Below are 25,316 nucleotides of genomic sequence, written 5' to 3' on the forward strand. Positions count from 1 at the left end.
TTCATATGGAGCTATATGAGAAATTATTTTATTAAATTATATTTGTGGTATTTTTGCTTTCTTTGCCTTGCTTTGTAAAATGAGTCAAAGACAACACCAGTTTCGTGCTCATTTTGATTTCCAGGTTCTTTTTTCTAATCAGAAACACTATTTTTCTGGTTACATTTCATATTCCCATAATTTTGAAATTTTTAAACAAATAATTCACATGCATAATTGTTTGTACTTAAAAACTACCCAAAACAAAATGATTCACATAGATTTAGAGAAGGAATGTCACATAGGAAAAAGAAATAAATGTGCAAATTGTAGCAGCGCTTCAAATATGGCTTATATTGCAGCAACTTGTGACATCTTTCATATGAGTGTCACCTTTAGGAGGCTATTTTTGGCAGTGATGCTTCAGCATGGGATTTTAAGGGTAACAGTGGGTATTGGATATATTCTCCAGAGATCACCTTCATATTCCCTCATATATTTCTAGGTGTACTAAAAAAAGAGAGTAATACACATTGCTGAATAATTATTCATATTTGTTTTATTATTTCTCATAAAATGAGATTTAGTAAAAACTTGGCCAGTACTGTGGTACATTTTTCAACAGAATTCAAAGCCATTACTTTGTTTTGGATAAACAGCAGTAAGTACAAATCTTTAAAATACATGCTGGGAAATATTCAGGCTCCTTAACATTTGTCACTTGCAGAATACCAGTGGTGCAATAGAGTTGCATAGCCAACACTAGAAAAATGTGTATGTAAACCCTCGTATCCAGAGAGCTCAGAATTAGCCACCACTTACCTTCGTTAGCCACACTCAGGAAAAAGAGAAAAATTACATGAGACTTAACAAACTCTTTTTTTTCTTCTTTCTTCAGAGAATATGAATGTATTAAATGTTTTAGGAGCTTTTAGGTTCCTAGGATGTTGTTGTATATGAGCTGTTTAACAGAGCTCTGCAAACTCTGCTTGCAAAGGCTTTGGCATTTTCACGGCTGGTAGAGAAGCCAGTCTTCATTAAGAGGCTTCTAAATTATGGAAGCAAATTCTTGTCTTCCAATTCTTCATTACTGTTACTTCCTATAAATTTCAAGGAAATCTGAGGAAAATCGTTGGTGTTCTTGGTTGGCTGAATGGCTCCAGGACTTCCATTTCTGAACTGTTTGTGGATGTCTTATGTTAGCCTGCGCCCTTCTTGGTCATCCCAGCGGGTAGGCTGATCTCCAGCTTAGTTTACAGTTAGTTCTAGGAAGTTGTATAAAAGAAACCCTATTTTGCCTCTCTTCACACCATCACCGTTTTGAGAATTTCTTGCAGAGCTCTGCTTTTGTCACTGCAGTGCTCTCAGTACAGAGCCTCAAGTCATGAAGCTGAAGAAAAAAAGGAGAGAAAAATAATTTTTGAAAGAGGAGGCAAATGCTGTGACTTTCTGCTTTGTTTTTCCTTAGTATGTTTCCTGTCAGAATTTGACTTAATAAATAACTCCTTAAATCTATATTTAGAATAGAAAATATTTTAGCAAGAAATAAGACTCAGCACAAGCAAATCTATTTAAATGCAGCATAATTGAAATGTCAGCTCAGTCGTGAAATGCCTGAAGGTGTTTCTTCAGTGAAGGCAAAATGTGGCACAAAATAGATGTATGAATACTGTAGTATAGAATAAAGCCTTTGTGTGCTCCTCAAATCTGATCTCACCCTCACCTTACTGGATGTTTGAAGGTGTTTGGCTGCAATCTGACTACTACTGCAGTTCCTGCTCTTCCCTTCTTCCAGGGAATTTGACAGCTCGGAGGACGTTTTGATCCTGGAGAAGAGAGAAGCTCAGCATCTCTCTGTGCCCAGGGGCCGGGAGCTTTTCCTGGAGACACCTGATGTTTGGCACTGCTCAGTGAGAGCTGTTGTTTACTCTTCACTCAAGAAATGTATTAGGATTTTTTTTGTTCTTAGTGATACCCAATTCTTCATTTTAGCTGCTGATGAGGTGGCTTGAAGGCTCAGGTTCACTACTACTCTCCTTTTCTGTCAAGGGCCGGTAGTCCCTCAAAGGGCGAAGACTGAGAAGTACCACTCAGTGTCTCTTTGTCTTTCAGATTTTCCAAAAATCAACAGTTGCTGTGTATTGTGTTGGTATGTGCCTCCTGACAGCGCTGCACTATTGGCCTTCCAACAGAAGTGATAACTTAGTAAGAAATTGGTGTCACAGGCCAAAGTGTCGCTAATGTTGGATGAAGGACAGGCCATGGCGTGGGCTTATAGAGTTGCAGTTGTACCAGGTTCCATTGGTCCATCTATCCTGGCCATCTTTGTGCCTCTGGATTTCAGTCTGCCTGTGCAACACTGTCAGGCAGAGAAGGATCCACTGCCTCTTGCTTCATGTGGCTGTGCTTTTTTTTTTTTTTTTTTTTAAGAGATTAAGTTCAGCTAGATCTTTATCAGCAAACTGTGATTTGAGGAGGAAAATGAACTTGACAACTGTTTTAACAACCTGACTGTTGATTTATGTCTTTGCTTAATGCCTGAAGTCAATACTTGTTAAATTTGATTGATAAAAATATGTGTCTCTCATCAAGGTCAAATTAATTTGTGGAAATCTGCCTTTGCTTACCATGCTGCTTTTGTACAGAATCTCTGTCAGGCTTTGCTAAAGCTGTGCAGGCACTTTCTCATTTAAATTATGATTATCTTTACAACGTGCCTGTGAACAGTACCTCATTTGAATGTGTTTTTTTAAAGGATGCCTCAGATTAGATTCTGATTCACTCAGGTGATGAATTACCTGACCTGACCTAATTCATTAATTTTAATAGTGTTTGAAGTCTCTATTTTATTTGAGGCTCCTCTGATAAACCTGTCTTATAGACATCTTTATAATAATGTCCATTCATCAGCTACTTAAAGGACATAACTGGAAACTGGCTCTGACTGCTAGGATGCACGCTGTCTACTTGCTTCAGTTGTGTTGTGTTTGAGGATTTCAGTGTATGTTGCATCAGGCAAATGTAAGGCTGACTTTTCAATACATAGTTACACTTGGAGAGGAGTTCTGAAATAGCACATTATTTATATATTACAAATATGTCTGGATGTATGCACATTCAAATGTTTTTTATAATAGAAGTATTATTAAATTTTTGCTAGCACATAGTGCAACCATGCCATGTGTTGTACTACAGTTCTTAAGGTACATCATTTAGCACAGGACCAAGTAAATGACATCCCTTCATAATGGAGATCATTAAAGCATAGCTTTACGGTACAAAAACATGGAGGATTTTTCCCAGTATTTACATATTTTCTATAGTATTGCAAATAACAAAGCCACAGTGTGTGTTACAAGGATGTTAATTCTGAAACACACAAACCCTGCATTTATGGTGCTGTCTTCTTAATGCAGATCCATCTCAAGATCTACTGTATTTTCTTAATGTTTGTGTCTAAGTTTGTCCATATCATGTGTTCCTGAAAATGGTGCATGCATAGAAGGGCTGAGAGCCCTGGGAATGTTCAGCTTAGATAAGAGAAGACTGTGGGAGGATCTTATCAATGCTTATAAATATCTAATAAGTGAGAGCCAAATGAATGGGGTCATGTTCTTTTCAGCAGTGCCCAGTGACAAACCAGTGAGCAGTGGGCATAAATTGAAACATAGGATGTTTCTAAAACAACATCAGAAAAAAATGGGGTCATAGAGCACTGAAACAGGCTGCACAAAGAGGTAGTGGAGTCTCCATTATGGAAATAATCAGAACCTATCTGGATTCCTTCCTGTGCAACCTTACTGAAGGGAATCTGCTTTAGCAGGGGATTGTGACTAGGTAACCTCCAGTGGTTCTTTCAAATCACTGTGATTCTGTGTTTGTATATAGCTAACTAAGGGGAAAATCCAGGGGGAAGGAGAATTTAGGGGAGATATGACAACACTGGGTTTTGAAAAGGGTAAGTTAACACTCAAAACTGGAATCTGAAACCTGCATTTTTTTGTTGCCATGCAGAGAACAAATTGTCTCACAGTGAAAGGAAGGCACATACGAAAACTGTAATTCTATACCAATGAAATCATCCAAGCTGCTTATGAACTGAAGTTTAATCACTGCAGACTGCTGTAGTTGTCTTTTCCTTTTGAGTTTGGTTGAGAATTATGGATCCATTCACAGAAGGAAATGAAAGAACTGCTGAGTGATGTAGTTAGTGCTTTATTAGCCCTGTGAATTGTTGCTGTGACTTGCATACTGGAAAAAAAATGTGATTTTGCAGTTCATGAAAAACTGTGCATTTGCAGTGCTTTGGATAGTGGCAGGACAGGTGGCTACCTGCCTGCAGGGCTGGTGCCTTCTACAGGAGGGAGGCTGCTTGTGGGTAGGTGGTTCGCTCACATTAGTCAGCGTGAAATAACTACAATACAAATATATTTTGTGTTGAATATGTGGTAAACAGCATCAATTAATAGTATAACTGCAGTCAGGCAACACTGAGGAGAGTCAGGTAATGAATTTACTGCTCTGATTTACCCTACAGCCTTATTAACAGATACGGGAAAGGAACAGCACTGCAAAATAATACCTGCTCACCTTCTGAAATCTCTTTTCTTTTAAATGTGATGCTGGAATTGTTTTTCACAGTTATGTCATTATTGCATATTATTTCTTTAGTTAAGAGACTGTTGGAGGCAGTTGGAAAGAAAAACCTTTTGTGACTGTTGCCTTTGTTCTGTGTGCTGGGCTGAGGACAGTGAGACATGTTGGAAAAAGGAGAAAACAGTGCTTTTGGCAGAACACCTGAGCACGTTCCCAATGGAGAATTTGGGTAGTGCACAGGGCAGGTAGGAAATGGGGAGCACAGATTGAAAGGTATCAGAATGAAGGAAAAGCTTGCATGCTGCAAGGACTAGACCCAGAAACCAGGAAGGTAAATATCAAACCTTCCATAGGCAGGAGTGTTACCATTCATCCCAAAGCCATTGAGTACTGATGGGCCTGGAAAAGGACACAACATAAACATGCACTTTGTTTGTCTGTTTCAGCAGACCTGATTTTATTTTGTTTGCAGAGATGGTAGGTAAATTAATCAATTAAATTCAGATTTAAATGTGTGAATTAAAAGTTTTCTTGAGGTATGGTGAAATCAATTCTTTCTAGCAGCTGGAGTTGGGAAAAAAAAGAATGCTCAGTGCATGTGAAATGCAACTAATTTAGGAAATACCTGGAATAAAGGCTTCAGTTAGAAAAAAATGGTGGATTTGAATGCTTTTTAGTAAATAAGACTAAGAAAGTTTTGTTTTGCACAAAGAAAGAGATCCAGGAGAAAACGAGATCCAGTTATTACTCTGGAAGCTCGATGTATAAACATACGGAATATTATAAATATGCTATATATAATGCAAACATATAATCAAACCATGATGAATCCATAATGAATTGCCTGGTCTAGTGGCTGGTGACCCAGCACATAGCAGAGGTTTGGAACTAAATGATCATTATGGTCCTTTTCAACTCAAGCCATTCTATGATGATTCTATTAATCAGTTACAAGCATGCTTTCAGCAGCTGCCATAGGCATGTGAGGGAAATCTGACCTTAGGCAGAACAAACAGAAAGCAGTGGAATGTTTTGTTTTTGTTTTTGTTTTTCTTTTTTTTCTTCTAAATTTAAATAGAATTTTTATAACCTGTTTAGATTAAGAAAAATGGAGTTGATCTTTATGCACTTAAATTTATCTACTGCTGAAAACGCTTCCCCAATTTGATTTTCAATTTCTGTTTTCTCCATGAAAAATTTAATTGTACCACACATATTTTAAATCACGCTTTCTTTAATTGCCTTTTTATTTCACAGTGATCCTGTATTCAGAGATTCTAGAGGAGAGATGGTGCTGAAAATCGTGTGCTTAATAGCTTTTATTAAAAGCCACTAAATAAGGACTTATTTTTGCTCAGCTATTGCAATGTTACCTTTACCTTTGTGCATACCTAAGCCTAATAACATTTGAATATTAACGATTTGATGTAAATTATTTAAAACTATTAACTTCTAAATGTAGTGTACACAACTGCTGCGTTACCTTATTCCAGCATAATCCACTCTTTCAAAAGTCAATTCCTGTGAGGGTGAAATGCAAAAATAGCTACAGTGAAGGCAGTGCACTAATTTATTAATTTCTTAGTTTGGATGTAGCTGTAGACTAAGTCCAGCATAGTATTTATTTCATGAGGAGAAGGTCAAATTCTCTTCCAAAGGTGGAATGAGCCAAGAGCATCTGCAGTTACACACATCTCCCATGTTTGAAAAAGCAGTGAGTAGCTACATTGAGTGGTACTATAATTCTACTGCACTCTTTGTGAGGAGGATATATCAAAACAGGGTTAGAGAGAAGCACAGAACCCCACCAAACCTGTTGTAGTGCTCATTGTCTTGAGCATAGTCAGAATTGTCTCTAACAAACACACAGAAGCTTTGGAAATGAAAACGAGAAAAAAAGAAAGTGATGCTCTTTTCACCCCCACTTTTGCTTTTTTTCTCACTCAGAAGCCAGGGGAGAACTGGGCTAACTTTCAATGTGCCAGAATATAGTAGCCAAATGCTGAAGTCATACATGAAGCCCTTTTGTAAATACCAAGGCAATTCTCTATTTATTCTCAGTAGCTAGAAATAGGGGCTGATCTTTGTACTACAGTTTAACCTCTAAAGCACATCACCTGAGTAGCTCATTTTCTGTTATCCTTTGCAGCTGTGCCTCTAATAATCTCCAGCTATGGCATGTTGAAATTGGTAGTGAGAATTTTATGTCATGTTACATCAACTTGTCAGCTTTTTCCTTTTGTGTCTTGGACAACGAAACTAAAGAGGTGGGCTGTGAGAATGACATTCACTTACATTGTCACCGCAAATCAAATGTGGCAATGACTTCTCCTGTGAAAAACCTGCATTTTCTTCTTTGTATATGTCATAGAATCATAGAATGGCTGGGGTTGAAAAGGACCACAGTGATCAGTTTCAACCCTTCTGCTATGTGCAGGGTCACCAACCACCAGACCAGGCTGCCCAGAGCCACATCCAGCCTGGCCTTGAATGCCTCCAGGGATGAGGCATCCACAGCCTCCTTGGGCAACCTGTGCCAGTGCATCACCACCCTCCGAGTGAATCCTCCTAATATCTAACTTAAACCTCCCCTGTCTCAGTTTAAAACCCTCCCCCCTTGTCCTATCATGACCCACCCTCATAAACAGCTATTCCCCCTCCTATTTATATGCTCCCTTCAAATACTGGAAGGCCACAATGAGATTTCCCTGGAGCCTTTTCTTCTGCAAGCTGAACAAGCCAAGCTCCCTTCAACCTTTCCTTAGAGGAGAAGTGCTTCAGCCCTCTGATTATCTTAGTGACACTCGTCATATGTAAATATACATACAGTTGCATAAAAATACGACTATTACCCAACCAATAAAAAAAAACATGCCATTGACAACATACATCATTGGAGTATGTTGCTTACAGGTTGCTTGGTTTAGAGTACGGGCTCAAGGAAGGGCTTTGAGGCTGTAGAGACTTGAACAGAAGTACTGAAACAACAACTGCAGCAAAAAAAAATAACAAATGTCACTTCTCTATGGAAATATTCAGTAGAAATTAGATTAAGCTTTCCTATATGTTATTTGAGCATACGTGAGTGATACTGACGCACAATTCTGAGCTATGGAGTTGCTGTGCTGGATAGATCACTGACTTGCAGCTAAATGGAGTAATGAATGAAAAGCAATTTTTGTGCTTCTGTTGCTTTCAAACTCAGCAGCTCTGAATCAATTACATGTTGCCAAAGGCTAAAGTCTTGTTAGTCGGGTAAGATATAAGAAAAACAATGAGGCAAGATGAGTCATTGTTAAATGGTAGGAAACATTATCATATTTTGCAATCTTATTTGCTAATTTCATATTTTCAGTGGGCTTCTTTCTTAGTATATTTAATTCTTCCAGAAAAGTTCCAGCTAAATAATGCTTGCTGGTTACAAGGTGAGATGACAACAAGACGCCAAGTATACACCAGCTGTGCAGCTCCTCCCAGACATGAGGAGAGCAGCTGTAAATCATAGTCATTTTCTAGGCTTTGAGAGTCAAGGGTACATATTTTCCAGTTTTATCAAGTGTCTGCATTTCTGCACAGTGGCATACAAACATGCTACAAGGCTCGCAGGTTCATAATGCTCTGATAAGTAAGGTGTTGGGAAGGTCCCTTGCAACATTATTTTGAGCACTGGCAATTGTGAATCCTTCTAGATTACAGCAGCAAAAAACATCCCTACAGGGAATTTGAGTTTTGCACCTTCAGTGAGGCGAACATACTTTAGAATGCAGTTTTCAATCCAATGCTGCTTGCTGCAGAAGGGAAAACTTACAGGTTCAGCCTCTTTAGGTGGCAGACACTGTACGTGGTGCTTGCAAAAAAACGTGCCACTTACTCCAAACCCTGCTATGGTTCTAAAGTCTGTATGTCTGTCTCCCAGAAAAGAAAAAAAAAAACTATGAAGTAGGAATTTCTTGGATATAGTTTTTCCTTGCTGATAGCTTTTAATTCTCTCCTAGCTTAAATTCCTTTCTCTTCTCCTTCACTGGCTTCAGCTGTACACGTAAGAAGTTCAGTTATTGAATCACGCTCTTGGTTCTCTGGGATCTCTTGCTATTCAAACCCTCTATGTAATTGTTCCAAGTCCTTGGCTAAGCTTCCAGGCAGAGAGTGCCTTGTGAGCCTGAGGTTTATACTTGGCCGTTTTTTTGAGGATTTTATCTGTCAAGTGAAGTTGTACTCATGAAGAGAAGCAATTTCTGAGGTACTGCTTCCATGAAGAGGCATGAAATTGGACGTTGGGAAAAGCTATTATAGGTGTCTTTCAAAATTATTTAATTATATTTTTCCACATAACTGAGAATGGCACAATGTAAATAAAGATGCTAGATTTCATACCTTCCTCCTCCCCCCCCCAGTTATGAGTAATATTTTTTTTTTTTTTGCCAGCCTGGAACGCTTTAAAATTCCAACACCATTCCTGACTCTATTGCACCATTTTACCTGCAGTTCTAGTTAATGCAATGTAACAAGACAGGCTAACCTGATACTTCATCTCCAGAAATTGCCATTCCAGAAGAGGACTGAGATGTCTTTGAGGGGAATATGACACTGCAACTTCCAGGCTGTATCTATTTCAGACACAACAGGGAATGTCAACCTACCAGGTCATGCACACTTTTAAAGCTTGTGTGAAGTGTCCTTTGCATCCTGTTTTGCTCGTTTAAGATTCAAACTGACAATGCTGCCATCTCATCTTCATACAGAAGGGAATTAAACAGCCAACTCTTTTCCCTCGATGTCTTGCTTGCCTCTTCTCCCATGTTCTCTTAGCGAGAGACCAGTTGTGGATTAACACACAGCAGTCTGTATCACCAATATTATTTTTAGTAAAGGCTTGACGTTTTAGATTATTTATTTTAATCTCTATTCACTGACTTATCAGCTATGTATTCTGAAGACAGAACAGATACAAAGGGGTTGTATCCCCCTAAAAACAGTTGAGAACAGAAAAATAGTTCTTCTCTTGGTGGGCTTAGTGCATGACAAAACATGAGTTGCATAAGTGTTTGTGAATCTGATCTTGGTCTCTGCTGTTTAAAGATGCATGCGTGCGGAGTAACCTGGGATATTAGCAAACCTGAACAGTGGGATTTCTTTGTTTCTGAATTACCTTTCAACAACAACTACAGGTGTGTTTGCTTGTTTTTTAACCTTTGCCATTGATTTCCAGAACATTTAATTTCTACAAAGATTATTTGCAGTGAAACTTGGTCTCTTTGAAGCCAGTATTATCTAAATGCAGCTAGATAATAGTAAAAGCAATTCTTGGAAAGTATTGCTTATGGAATTTTGGTCTTTAGTAGCTGAGTATCCAATGGAACAAGCAAGCTAAGTGCCCTACAGCATTAATGTATAAGTCTTGAAGGCACGCTTTTGTTATCCATATGTATAGAACTTTTGTAACTTGTATACCTGTAAAATAATACATAATTTTCTGCCATCTACCTGCATCTCACCACAGTAATCAGAAAATGATCGGTGTTGGCTAAAAGGCTAAAAAAATGCCAAGAAGCAGCAGGCAATTAACCTTGCTTAATCTGAGGGGAATCAATAGGCACTCGTGACCATTAATGATGGGTTGTTTTTTTTTTGTACAATACAGGAAAACTTGAGCCAATCTAAACCAAGAAGATGTGTTATAGCGCCTTCAAGTGTGTCTTCCAAGTTGTAGAAAATATCAGAAATATTACTTTCTTTCAACTTGCTGAATGGCTCAAACCTCACTGCCTGTAGAGATGGCATAAGGTCCAAGCCCAGCACCCACTAGGAATAAATGAAACACTTTATATCGATTTCATTAGGTACAGATAGCAGTACTGAAAATTGAAGTATTAAGAATTTCAGCTGAAGCATTTTGTACAAGAAAATTGACTGAGGTTGGATGAATTAAGAACTCTTAGGATGATCTGGGTCTGTGCACATAGTATCACTTGCTACTATTAAAGTATGGGAAAGGTATTACTGCTCTCTACAACTATCCCTTAGTAACTTGATATAAATCAGTCCTGCACCAGCACAAGTGCTGCCTTTTTACGAAAGTGTTCAGAGCTGTAGAGTTCCATCTTTCTGAGAGGTGCGGAGGTCTTGCTTTTAGCTTTTCCTTTACGTCCAAAGAGCAGAAAGATTGCTAGTGTGAAGCATCTTTCCTAGTTTCTTTACAATTAAAACATCAGTTAAAAGCATCCAGAACAATGTCCTGGTCTATTTTATGATAAGAACTGATTAGCATAAAATGGCAACAGTCACACATTTGATAACAATGATCTCAGTCATGAGTCTTCACTGTAGAGTTATCTGAAAATAAACTCTTACTTTAGAGTCTTATTAAAAAGCCATTCATTCCATGGTTTCACAATAAACAATATTTCAAAACGGTAACATTTCTGTGGAAACTCAGCAAAATATCTTTCTGGACTGCAAAAAGTTTTGGGATACATGGTACGAATTTAATACTGAAGTACATTTTAACAAAGCATATTTGTATTAAATCATATGTTACATGATGCTGTAAAACAAATGTATATGAAATTTTAATTGCTTAGTGTAAATGGACTTTAAGTCCATTGTTTCTAAATGAGAGGATCTGTATGAGGAGGTCAGATGTATCAGTCATCAACAAGAGAGTATTTTAAGACAATGGACAGCAATGATGAGGCACTGTGAACTAACTTGCCATTAAATAGAGCTGGAAATCATAAACATTTGTAAAACTACATGAACAGTCACATTTTTTCCTCACAGAAGTCCTTGTTATCCAGTGGCTAGGTGAGATAACTGGAGTCACACACTGGAGCAGGCATCACGGTGACCCTGCCCTAATTATGTGTTGGGTGACTGGTACAGCAGAATACCTGGGGTTTCAATTATTCATTAACATTTCCTGAGCACTCTACTGAGTAGTTTTTAGCTTGAGGTTATTTTATTTAAAAATGCTCAAAATTCTTACTACTCTGAAATACCTGCAGTAAAGGGATGATGTGATTGATACGAAGATATTCATCTGCATATATTTATATGTTTTTACAAAAAGAAAAGCCATAAATACTAAGCATTATTAAAAAAATCCTGAGATGCAACAGCAGTGTGTTTGAGCACATAGCAAAGTAGCGTCAGCAAAATGTGAGATAAAGCTGAGTATATACGTATCGGGGTGAACAAAATGATTAAAATACTTAATGGTCAAAGAGAGTGGTACTTAAGAAGCAGAAGCGTGAGGCATCTTTTCATCAGAATTAGCTTATGTATATTCTCTTTTGAAATATCTAACTTTAAATTTGCAGATGGAAGAATCTGTAGTGTAATTTGGCTGACCTATCAGTACTGCCAGTGTGTTATTTCTCCTCCACAACTGCTTTTCACATCCAAAGTTTAACAGTCCAGAGCCTCACAGCAGCACTTGTACAATGCAGCATCACATGGGAGTTTACATTGGAGTGCCTATCAATTGTTAAGTTTAAATACCTTTTATTCCTTCATTTGATGAATAGAGCATAATTTTCCTTTTCCTCGGTGAGTGACTTTGCTTTTTGTTGAATTTTGATGCCAGAGCTGGCTCTATTTATTGCCTAAGTAGATAGCTGACTAGTGCAAAAGTCTCGAAGGTGACATGCTGTATGCTTTGACTGAAGAACTGGAGATTAACTGTGCAAGGATGAACAGCCTCCTGTGTCCTGCCAGCTTTGTGCAGCTGTCACTGCTGGAGGCAAGTTCGAGGTTAGAAGAGAGGTGGGAGAGGAGGCAAGAGCTGCTTCCACGGGAGCAGTCTGCCTTCCCACCACCCTCTCACCTGTCACCCCACTCTCATCCTGACCTTATCCTCTTGTCTCATGCCCCCAGCAGATGGCCTGGAGTTGTGGCTGCTGTGTGCTTCAGGCTGCTGCAGGATGAAGAGCTGGGGGCAGATCTTTGTGAAGAGGACATAGCCTACAGAGGCCATGGGACCTCTGTCACCACCAGCTGGAGAAGCAGGGTCACACAGACCACTGTGCCCAGTCTGGTTTCAAATGCCTATGATGTTGGAGACTCCATGGCCTCTCTGGGCAGCCTGTCCTAGTGTTTAGCTATCCTCATGATGAAATAGTATTTTCTTATGTTCAAATGGAAATCCCAGAAGCATTTTCTGGTGGGAGGAGAATAGGGACTCAGTTCTGGAATGTGAATAATTAAAGGACGGCTCAGGAGAGGGGCCTACCTTACCAGGGACAGACTCTTCATCCATATTTAGATTTCTGGGGCTCCCTAGAGAAGCTTCCTAACTTCCTTCCCAGAACGCTGCTGAAATGTATTTCCTCTAGAGGTTGCTCTGCCCCAGCCACCGAGTTGTATTTTGTCTCCCCAAGCATTTCTCAGGCACAGAAATGCAACTTACAATACTGAGAAGTCAGGAGCTACCTCTGTAAATGCATTTTGTATGACCAGGTTTGGATTACTAAGCCTGCTTTTGGACGACTGCAGGTCCCCTCTGCATTTTATCCACTCTCCCCGTCTTTGTCACCATGCACGAACTTTGTTAGCTACTGCTTTCGCTCCTGATTTATTAATGAATATGTTCGGTATTGTCAGGCTTCTTGTAAGTGTGTGTGACATCTCACTAGACACACATAACTTAATGATGATTCTCAGTAACTCAGTGAACCTGTATGTATTCAATACTGTGAAAATACCTAAAACTATACGCTGGTTTATAAAAATTTAAATGTATGTATTCTTGAAGGATATATATTATTTATATCTTTATCCTATATCCAGATTAATAGCCATATAAATTGTCTCTTCCCTTCAGCCATGAAATCACTTGCCCAGTTTGAACTCTCCCAGGTGAACTTCTCCTTAGCTTATGCTTATGTACGTGTATGACAGCCAAGGTATAACTAAAACAGCAAAAGGTCAAAATAATGAGCCATTTCCACTGGTGAAGCTAATATTTCACTACATGCCTACTACCTGCTGATCTCATCTTTTCAAATGTTTTGTGATGCTATGGTTGAGGAACGCTACATAAAGCAAATTGTTTTGAAGCTCAGCCAAATATTGTAGGTCAAGATTTAGGCAGGAAGAAGTTTCAGTAGTACATCCTTGAAATATAAATTTATTCATGAATATTGTCCAGGGATGCTGTTAGCTAATACATGGAAGATGGATATTTTCACTTCTGAAAAGGAACACTGACTGCAGTATGGATTTGGAAGGTTTGATTTGGTTATTTAAGCTTTGTTCTTCCTCCAACATTCCTTTCCCCCCCCTTTTTTTTTCTTTCTTTTTTTTCCTGATCTAATTAGGATGAAAATGACAGAAGAAGAAATCTGTCTTTTTTAAAAAATATCTTATTAATCACTTGTTACTCAGCAGGACATGGCCATTTTCACAGAGTAGTGATAGTTAAGGTACTTCTGGTTTTGAGCCGACAAGAAGTTTGTTAAACAAGATGTGTAATTTTCTTCTAATCATAAAATAGACAAATACATTGTAATGTCTGTTTAAGATGATACATGAATTTGTTCAGCAACATTTAATTGTCAGCATGTGGCACTTTGTACCAAGGCTTCCCAAAGTGGAGGAGAAATGTAGTAGTAGGAACAGGCTTTAGTACAGTGTAATGAAACTTTTTGTAAAGATAGTAACTCAGATGACTCAAGCTGCTGCCTGGTGTTTACATGACAATTGTGCTTGTACAGATAGCTCAGGAACAGTTTTGCACCCATAAGAAGAACCATTCTCAGATACCCTTTCCCTGCTTACGTCCTGGGAATATTAATGTGAGCCTAACGTCCAAGCCTTAGGAAAAGATTCTGCTCTCTGGAATCGAAGAAGTGTAGTCATGTGCCATCCAGGATAGAGAAGAAGAGGATTTCGCTTATATGCAGGCATTGCAACTTGCAGTCAACAATAGGCAGTTCAACCATTCGGGGTGGTTGTTGCCCTGTCTGTGCACTTCATAGAAATCTATGCTACCTAACTGATCCCTGCAGCTAGGCACCTGGAGGCTAGCTTGCAGAACTTATCTGTGAAAGTCTCAATGTTGCAGGCTCCTTAATTCTAGCTGTTTTTCTAGATGAGTGGGTTATTTTGGGGACTAATAAAAACCAGCATTAGTCATGTGTTTTCCCAAGTCTCCTGATCACAAGCCAGGACTCACCTGGAGACCCAGTGCAGGGGCAGCTGCTGGATCTGACACGGAAAGTAGGTGGAGAAAATGTTTACCTAAGTTTTAGTCTAGGGGCAAACAGAGATCTTTGTTTTTCTTTCCCTGAAGTGTTTTTGTCCCCCCCCAAATAGTGCGTGTTATTTGGAATTTGATCCTTGCTTCTGCGCTGAACTTTGGCTGAGGTCACCATAATGGGTGTATAAGGTTATGAATCTGATCTCAGATTTTCATCTCGCTTTCTCAGCAGTGTATTTACCATAACAGACTTATGGCCTGGGGTGCGTGACAAAGATCATTATACTTTTGTCATATTTTTATGGTATGATAGTCAAAACTAATAAAATGACCGACAAATGTGAGATAAAAACAGGCTGTATTATTTCAGTGCAGCAATTGAATTCTATCAATCAAGCAACGCTTTTCTGTCAGGGAAGCAAAGTGTAAAGCTTTATCTTATGTATATAATGGCAACGATAATAAAAAAAAAGGCAACAAACAGGAATAACAACAACAAATACAAACAAAGACCCTTTGGGTAAATTATATTAAAGAGTCTAATAAGTAAAAGAATTGCACTTCAAAAACTAGAAAATGAACTAGAAAAGAAAAATAAGGCTTACAGTCTGGATGTGATAAGGATAGTCTAGACATTGGTGAATGAATATTGAATCATAAAAACAATGAATAACAGAGTGATAAGATCAAATATATTCAGGAAACACAAAGCTGCCAAAAAGAATCCAAATATTTAAGAAAAATAAGGATATGTATGGAGTACAATGAGGAGACTAATTCAGCAAGCTCCCATAAGCTTTCCTTTGAGGAGTTTTAGAGACAAGGGGAAAAGAATCTCAGTTCCAAATTGGAAAACAGTATTTTAGCATAAGATGCTTTGTTGCTTGAGGAATACAGCAGTAAAAGAGACCTCCTGGGTCATGAAAGCAGTGTCTGGTGTTCCAGGGGCCTTTCCATATGCTCTTTCATGAATCTATCATAATCCATGTGGGAAGTATTTATTTATTTTCTGTCTTTGTTGTTTCCATTCAGAGAGGAGTTTCAGAGCCTGATTACAGTAACAGTTAAGAACGTCTTTTTTTCAGCCCCAAGTTATTAATGAGCAATTTGTACCCATTTGTACTTCTGCCAATAGCCCATTAGCTTAAATAGTCTCTCTTCTCCCACTCTTGATCCTGTGATGTATTAAGAGACAGCAGCCATGATTGCTCATAGTTTTCAGCTCCCAGCACAGCCAACACAAAACAAAGACTGGCAGACTCACAGCTCTCTGTCCCCTGCTGATCCCTGCAGCCTTTCCTTGGGTCCACTCAAATCCAAGTTTGTCCCCATGGTATCCATCAGGGCACAGCCACAAAGAGCTGCATTCTGCAAGAAAAGAAAGAATTCACTGGTGTGTTGGCCGCTAATATCAATGATTTCTCTATTGAAAATATTAATCCTGATGCTCCTAGATCTGCATTTACTTTTCCATAGGCAGCATCACACCGGTAGCTCAGATCCATTCTCTGATGAACTGTTTGATAAGAATCCCTTGTTTCAAATTGTTAAGTCCCAAATCAACAGCAGAAGCTCTATTATTTCCTCAGCATTCTATCATGAACGTTGAACTATAAACTTCAGCCAATTGCTTTCACTTCCTATGGCTCCGTATAGCTGATGCTTACCAACGTTACGTAATCAACTAATTTTAGTGTAGAGCAATAGGAAGTTGTCTATACTCTCCAGCATCGTTACAAAAAGAGCAGTACAAGATTCGTATATTATAGACATACTTATGAAACTACTGGGTACCCATTACAGCCAAAAAGCCCTATTATCAAAATGGCTCAAAATTAATGGCACCTAAATGCATGTTGCTGGGGAAAGGCTAACTGAGGCATCTTCTTAAATTCATTCTATTGCTCAACAATCCTTCATTGTGAAAATATATGCAGTGTTTAGAGTGCGCAAGCTGAAGTGCTTTCCTTGTTAATGACAACAGCCAAAACATCTAAGCTTTAGAACCTGATCTGAACCCCATTTCAGTTCAGGAGAAGCTGATAGATCTGATAGGCAGATTAACTGCCTCATTCATTCATTCATTTAAAAGACATGCAAAGGGGGAGAGATCTGCATATCATTCATCTTGGATAGGCAATGATAAGCATATATATTTCCTTGAACACAGAAGGAATAAATGAAGCCAGGATTTTATTACTCCAAAATCCTGTGGGAGCAGTTTGTCCAAAAAGCTTACCTCTCCTCTGAGTCATTGTCAGAGGTATATCATGTTAAGGGAGATGAAATCAGCAGCATCTTTGCCTGATTGACTCTTCTCCTATGGGACTGGATACCTGAGACTCAGAAGAACATGAAAGTCAATAAGCATGACATTGACACGGGTGTATTTGAGAAAGCAAGGTGGCTTTTGTGATAGAGCTGGAACCCAGCTTCAGAGAGGCTTTCATGGGACATAAGGAAGAAAAAAACGCTGCCCTGAATGTCTCCTGTGGAAGAAAGAAAACACTGAACAAAATGACCTAAATCAGTGCTGGCAGTACACCCTGGGCCTAGGGAAAATAAATCATCCAAAAGGCATTCACAGTTACCTCTGCTATCCTGTATTTCTGAAAATCTCATGCCTGGCTCTGCAGCTCCATGTCTTGAATTGTGGGTCTCGTTATGAGCTATAAAGCTCTCTTCTGTTGTTTTCCCTCAGTTTAGCTTTTTCCTTTAAATCTTGTAGCAGAAATACTATGCTTGACAAATTTAGAGGTTTCTGTAGCTGTGGTAAAAGTTGAAAGCTTGGTGATGCTCATTCTTCACTGCCTGTGTACTTTGTAAACTAATTCACGTTGAGAAAGGGAGACCAAAATGGGTGGAGAATTTTACTTTATCCTAAAGCAAGGATGGAAGGGCTAGAAATGGGGGCCCTTATTTTTTGTTCCTTTAAATTTCCAGTCTGGAACATTAAATATATTGATGTTCACTGCTTTATGATTTTTCTTTGCCTACTCACCTCTTCCCAAGTAGACTGCCACAAATCTAACCCAGCCATAAATGCACACACTGTCTTCCTAAGCGTGTCCTTCAATTCTTCAAACATTTCCAGAGGCAAGTTAACTCCTTTTTTTATCCAAAGGTTTTCAGGATCAGTTACTTAAAGTGACAAAAGCCAAAGAGCTAGTAAAATAGAACATAGATTTATTTACCCTCGGTGTTGTTGCAATACTTTGTACTTTTCCATTTGTGAGCTCTCCTGACACATTTAGAGGTTCAGCAGTAGAGCAGAAATGTTCTGGGGCATGAAGACGTCTCTCACACAGGCAGTAATGGAACTGTGAATGGAAGTTTCTGTTGTAATAATCTAGCTGATAATTTAGTGTAAGAGGAATCTTAGTTTGAAGTCAGAAGCATATGGCTGTTGACACTGCTTCTTAAACAGATTTGTTGGAAAGTCTGGTGTGTTTGAAGGGCTCCCGGCTGCTGAGTAGCCAGTCATATCCCTCCAGGGAAACTGGAGAAAATAGTTGTAGTGTAAGGCTCCTTGTTGTTGCTGGCTGAAATGCAAGAACAAAAATTGGGTTTGCTCAGTGTTCCAGTTTTAACTGCCTCAAACCTTTATTGACAAGAAATTGTCAAATGTGTCATTTGAGAAAAGTAATCTGAAAATATTTTCTACTTGATCAATAGGATCAGACTCAGTTTGTACCAAAGCGAGTGTAAGTAGTTGCACAGGGGGAGGAAATCAGCAGAATAACTTGTTGGAGAAGCTCTTTCTAAAAGCACAGCAGATGGGATGAGGACATCAGCAAAGCTGTGATAGACAGTGTGAAAAATAGAAATGTGTGGAAAGAATGAGTGATGAGATGTGCGACAAGAAATACTTTTTGGCAGAAATAATCTACGCACAGTATCTGGTTTGTACTTACTGTAAAGAAAACGCAACGGTTATGTCATTAAAACCCATCTATGTTTTACTGCAATAATTTAGATAGCAACAGGTTTTATAAGAAAAGGAGCAGATCAGCTGGTTTGATTCACTTTCCTTTAATGGATCTCAGTTGCCAATTTACTGTTGCTGTTCTCCAGCAGTCTTTACTGGCTGTGTACAGGTCTCACTATTCCAGTTTAAACTGCTGGCTATCTGTATCCATTATGGAAAGAATGCAAACAAGCCAAGTCCCATTTGTGAGTCAAATAGTTATCATCTGGTAAAAGCTACTGGCTGTACAGAACAAGATAAATATTTGAGAAAGAAAATTATAGGTCGTAAAGAACGGTTGATCCATGCTTGCTCAGAAAATGAAATGTATATGTTGATTTTGTGCAGATAGAAATGTTAAATAAACAGATACTATATAATCAGCCTTGATCTCAGCTGCACATTTTGGTGTGCAACCCTATTTCAGGTTACCTCAGGGGAAGTTTTCTTGTTTGCATTCTGAATGGGACTTATTCTTGAAAGGATGTAACAGATTTAAGGACTGGACTAGAGACAAAAAACCAATACATCAAGCTGCCGCCAAAATTCATTCCTTTACACAAGGGCACACAAGACAGAGAAATAACCAACAAACCACTTGGAAAATGGGCAGATTTGGGCAGTGGATGGTTTATCAGTCTCTAGTCAGTCTACAGATCGTGCAGATTATAAAATTCTAGAGACTTTCCTCTGATAGTTGTGTGACACTTTTTTTGTAGTAGTTACTGCAGTATAGTCAGTACAACTTTGGGCAGCAGACACATCCACTTTCCTCCCAGAATGTCAACTTTATTTTGGCAACAGCAGATGTTCCAGAACTGAAACCCCAGTTTTCAGATGCTGATGCTGACTCTTCTTCATATTAATTTTAATTCTGGCCTCCAGTAGAACTTGATGAATATTGATCAGATGCATTATAACTGCCAGTGTTAAACTATAGACTTGTCCTTTTCTTTAGGACATTCCCAGATCCTTTAAGTCCTATAAGGGAACATTTTTCTGTCTATTTTCAGGTTATTTTCTGATGCATCTACATATAGTTTTAAAATATATATTGGAATAAACTTTTACAGTTGTTTTATATAATCCTTTTCCTGTAGGGAAAATTGTTGCTCATCAAAACACTCTTCTTTTGATCAGCAGTATAATTGATGCACTTCATCCAGCTTCAGGCTGAGAAGTAGTTATTTAGTTTGTTTTCATGCTGTTGCAGGGTGGAAAATATTACAGTATTTATTTCTGCAATATTTCTTCTGACTGTTAACATTGTGCCTTGCATTGGTGGTTTGGATTTAAGCAATACATAGTATGAAGGATTTCAGTAGTAATGTCCTATACTATGTCCAATGTTTATTCTACAGTAAACATCCAATGCTAAATTATTGAACCGGAATGTATGCCCGTTGATTGGTGTGAAAGTTATACGTGTGTTGGTAAATCAAAGCAAGCTTTCAAAATATCATTGTATATGACAAATACAGACAACATAGATGTTGAAAATTTTCTCATAGCCTTTGCTGTTTCCTATAACTATAATCTAACCGGTTGAGATTTGGTGCTCTTTTATTCCCCCAGAATCATTGCTTTAAATATGACTGATGTGGAAAAAATAAATATTGAAGCAGAGCAACAGTATGCCTTGATTATATACTTGTACACAATGTTTGGTAGAAATGGAATGTGATTTCTTCTTATTATGTTGCAGAAATACAATTTTCAAAGCAAATGTTTGACAACGCATTATGTGTCGTAAGTGTATTTCCAACAACTAATGGAAATGGTGATTGCATTTCCTTCCTCAGATGTTACACAAACATATATATTTAAAGTTTCTGATTTGGCAATAATAAAAATAATATTTAGTAACAATTTGCTCTTAATAATTTTATTTACAGAATTGCTACCCAGATGCCAGCAGATGAATTGCCAGTACAAATGTGCCATTACCAGGAATGGCACCAAGTGTTACTGTGGAGATGGCTATGAAACAAGCAGTAATGGAAGAAGCTGCACAGGTAAATAAGAAGAATGCTGTAGGATTGACACAAGAATTTCTTAATGACTCCTTGATGTCTGTTAGGTTCAAAGAGCTGGTGGTGGGCTACCAGCTTTCATCTTGGAGGCATGCTGGGAGACCAACAGGAAGCTGGTGAGCATGGATGAGCTTCCTTGCCCATGTTCAGTGATGTTTGCTCATCAGGAAATGAGCACAGGCTTGTGGAATGAAGCAGGGGAAACAGCCCCCCATAATCGGCCAGGACAACCCTGCTAACTCCTTTGTGCAGCACAAACTTACAACATGTCGCCTCATGTCCATAAAATCACATCTAGATCACAATTTAATAAATGAACACTCCCATATCATGCAATGCAGCTGGGAAAGTTATTCTAGCATAATTAAATGTCTATTGAAATTAGTGTTCTTTTTCTTTTTTAAAATATGTGATTTTTTAATTCTCCATCAGTTATTCAATTCTTGTTTTATTTTTTTTTTCTCCTTTTGTAAGTAGATTGAAATTCTGTTCCTCAGTCCCAATCATTCCTCTCTTCAAGTAATAGTTCTAAACCAGATTCTTCATAAATGCAATTTATTCTGAGTTCTTTTGCTCTATGGTTGTCATGTTCTGTGATTGAAAACATGGCTGAGGAAATAATTTCAGCAGCAGTTTTTAAAATGTCAATTTATTACTTAAACTCTCAGCCGCTATTAAACAGCATGTCTTGATTTTATGGTATTATGTCTATATTCCCTACTTGAAGGAGCTGCTCTTCAGATCAGAGACATACATAGTTTTTGATGCAGTGGATGATAGTTTAATCTAGAAATTGTGACAGTTCATTTAAGGAACTTTAAGGTATTTCCAGCACTAATAAGTTGAGAGGGATAATCAATTTGCTTCCTTGAAATGTTGTTTCATTCATAGTCCCTGATAATTTTTAGTAGAAATGGTTTCTAGTAGAATATGAGTCCAGATGTCTCCCTAACACAGTGTCGACATTGGATGTTAATTGGACATATGAAGGTTTTAACTTTAAAAATAAATAGCAATTAAACTTGAGAAGTCTTTGCCTTCTGTTTGGTTGCTGGAGTTATTTCAGTAGCTGACATTGGTGATAATGTCATGGCTTGAGAAAGGAATATCTAAATCACCTTTCTACAGTGATTTAATGGATCAAAATTTCCTCCTACGATTTTAATTCATTTTTTTAACTCCTTTTTTAATAAAATTTCATTAATCTCATTCATGTCCCTTTAGATTTGAATGAGTGTAATACATATGGAAGCTGCAGCCAGATGTGTATAAATACGGATGGATCATACACCTGTAGCTGTGCAGAGGGTTACGTTCTTCAGCCTGATAACAAATCTTGCAAGGCCAAAAATGGTAAGTTTTAATATCTCCTTACCTTAAAAAAAATAGTTCTTGTTTTGGTCTCATGTAGATGATAAGTATGAAAAGGTGGAAAGAACTGCCTGCAGAAAAGATGGATTTTCCTTCACTGTATTACAAAGAGCCACATAACAATTCTAGAACAGCTTTTCATGTTCTATGACAATACTCCAAAGGAGATATCAGAAGTTATTATATGGTTATGATTAATTAAAGTGAAATATTCAGTTCAGCCAAAATTAGAATAGTTCCCAGTTTGTCTCTCTTCATAAATAAAGATTTTTCCTCACACAGACAAAACAGGTTATTTACTCTGGGAAGACAACGGAGGTAGTGAGAAGGCAGAGGAAATGATCATGAGGTAATTGTGCCCTGAGGATGAAAAAAGGCACGAGATTGCCCTGTCCTTGTAGTATCCCAGGAGGTGAATTTCATGATATGCACATTCACACCAAACCTTTAAATAAATAAATAAATAAAGTTAGTGCATGTTTTCATCAGTAATAGTAAACTGGATATTTGAGGAAAATAGTAAATAGTGTTTAAGGAAACAATGTTGTACAATATATTTTTTCCCTCAGCACGGTGACTTAACATTCTTATATTAAAAAGTTAACACTTTCTTGAACAAGTTTTCTACATGGATGATGATTCAAGAGCCAAGTATACAACTGTGTTTGTTACGTATTTTTTTTAGTCTTATTTGTAGCTATTTTATCATCATAAAATTTGAAAGTCTACTGGCTCTTTTTGAGGATATCTCAAGTTAATAGCATCCCTACGTATGTTCTGACTTGAACACCAGTAAGTTAGGTGTTTTTCTACAGCTAGTATCAAGTTTTAAATTGATCCACATCATAGCTAAGCAATTCGTTTTAATACATTGCCAAGTATTGTGAGATAAGAAAGTCCATAAAACATAAAAAATTTTAGTACTCTTCTTCCTCCACTACATAAAAATCAATAACTCCATTCTAGATCAGGAAATTCTCGTGGTGCCTGTATTGGACTCGAGATGAGCCTTTGAGTTGCCTTTCTTGTATACAGCAAAATGTCTGTCTCAGCGTTATAATGAACTGTCAGTGTCTTGATGGTCTTGGTGAAATGAGTCAGACTTCTATTAACAGAGAAGAGCTACTGCTGTCTCTTTCTTGGTTCTTTATCATGTCTGTTTTATGGTCATTTTCATTTCTTCTGTTATTTTCAGTCACGAACTAAAGAAATCACTGCAAGCTAGTGCTAATAAGATCATGATGCTGCGAAGACATAAGCACTGCTTGTTACATTGTTTTCGTGCATAAACACAACTTTTCTTTGAAATAATGCTGAATTAAATGATCAATATTTGAACAATTGGGATGAACTCTTCACAGTGCACAGAGGTCAAAAAAATTGTTGCCACAATAATGATGCCACAGAAGGCGACAAAAGCTGTAGTGACCTATAACAGCTGACGTTGCTTCATTGCACTCAGCTTAGAGTGTGGAAAATAGTGACATTTCCATGTTCCAGAAGGTAGCTTTCTTTCAACCTTAATGTTATATTCATAGCTTCACTGATAATATGAACTGTTTTTCACATGTTGCTGTCTTGTAAGATAAGGTTCAAGCAGAAACAAAAACAAACTGCTGCCCTACACGAAAAGAAGGATAGTTGAGAAAGTAACTAGTGACCAGTCTTGCCAAAAAGTGTAAAAAATGAAATGGTTCATAAGTTAAAAATTAGACAATGACATCATGTTGGGCAGGGGAAGAGGTACTACCCTGGTATGTAAATTAGGCTATTACTGGCAAGACATTCAAAGTATTCCTGATGCTTAGTCAACAATGAGAAGTCTTCGTCTGGAATATGAAATCCAGTGAGAGGCTTAGTGGATTGATTAGTAGAACAAAATCCAGGCAGTTATATCTAAAGGAAAAAGCAAAAAAGCTCTTGGTAAAAATAAACAAAAAAATAAAACAACCACCTCTTTAATTTCCGTTAACAGCCTAAAGAGAATAAGGATAGAAAGAGCAAGCCATCCATTTAGTCTGCACATAAAAACAGTTGTCAAATAGATTTAAAAAAAAAATGAAGAAAATAATTTTCAGTTCTGTGTGTAAAAAGTTTGAAAGTTAAGAAGCAGTTGAGGTTTAGGTTAGCTTAAGCATTACATAAAATTTTCTGATGCTAATAAAAGGAGATCTTCTAAGAATATAATCTTCCATCCATTGTCCTAGGTAAAGCACAACAGACGATGCCAAGCTATGAGCCTTGTACTACGTCTTGTTTCCATATCATTAGCGAGAGGTTTCTGATTACATATCACATGGAGGGCCAGTGACCAAGGTACAGAGGAAGGGAGATGTGCCTGGTAGCAGTAGCCTGCAGGAGCCAGGGGATGGCTGTTGTGGCATCTGGAGATATCAGAAAATGATAGAATCATAGAATGGCTTGGATTGGAAGGAGCCTCAAAGATTATCCAATTCCAACCTTCTGCTCTGGGTAGGGATTCCATCCAGCATCTCAGGCTGCCCGGGGCCCCATCCATCTCAACCGGGGGCACCTTCAGGGATTGGGCACCTACACCATTCTGGACTTCAGTGGCAAGGTCTCACCACCCTCTGAGTAAAGAATTTTCTTCTAACATCTAATATGAATCTATTTTTTTCTTTTTTTTTTTTTTTTAGCTTAAACCATTTCCACTTCTCCTATCACTGTCTTCCTATGCAAAAAAATTGTCTCCCTCCTGTTTATAAGCTCTCTATAAGCACTGAAATGCCTCAATGAGGTCTCCTTGAAGCCTTCTTTTCTCCAGGATGAACACCCCCAGCTGCCTCCACAGGAGAGGTTCTTCAGGCCTCTGAGCATCTTCGTGTCCTTCTCTGGGCCTGCTCCAACAGCTCCAGGTCTTCCTCATGCTGGGAGCCCCAGACCTAGTTGAAGTACTGCGGGTGAGGCTTGCAGCTCATCCGCAGCCTCAGAGCCCACCCATAATGGGCACCTTTTAGCATGTGGGATGGTTCAATTAGCAAAGCAGTTCGCAGGAGCTGCTGTTTTTCTACCCTTTAGGCAGCCGAACACTTGGCTGTGAATGTAGGGAGGTTTATCCCTCATTAAATTCTGCATTTTCTTCCTTAGCTCATTTAAATAACTTTGGATCTTGAAACTTATAGCTGAGCAGTACCTTTGGGAAGGTTGTTAA

The 25,316-nt window shown here is 38.2% G+C and overlaps 1 protein-coding gene across 5 annotated transcripts in view; it reads left to right on the top strand.

The window, feature by feature from the left end:
- LRP1B (LDL receptor related protein 1B) overlaps positions 1-25,316 on the top strand; it is a 587,100-nt gene that overhangs the window by 297,343 nt on the left and 264,441 nt on the right. For all 5 annotated transcript variants that reach the window (XM_052675647.1, XM_052675649.1, XM_052675650.1 and 2 more), the window contains 2 exons: positions 20,636-20,755; positions 21,998-22,126. In XM_052675647.1, the coding sequence (XP_052531607.1) occupies positions 20,636-20,755; positions 21,998-22,126 (249 nt within the window). The remainder of the gene's footprint in view (positions 1-20,635; positions 20,756-21,997; positions 22,127-25,316) is intronic.

This window comes from Tympanuchus pallidicinctus, unplaced genomic scaffold, assembly GCF_026119805.1.
Source record: "Tympanuchus pallidicinctus isolate F22 unplaced genomic scaffold, pur_lepc_1.0 scaffold15, whole genome shotgun sequence".
NCBI lineage: Eukaryota > Metazoa > Chordata > Aves > Galliformes > Phasianidae > Tympanuchus > Tympanuchus pallidicinctus.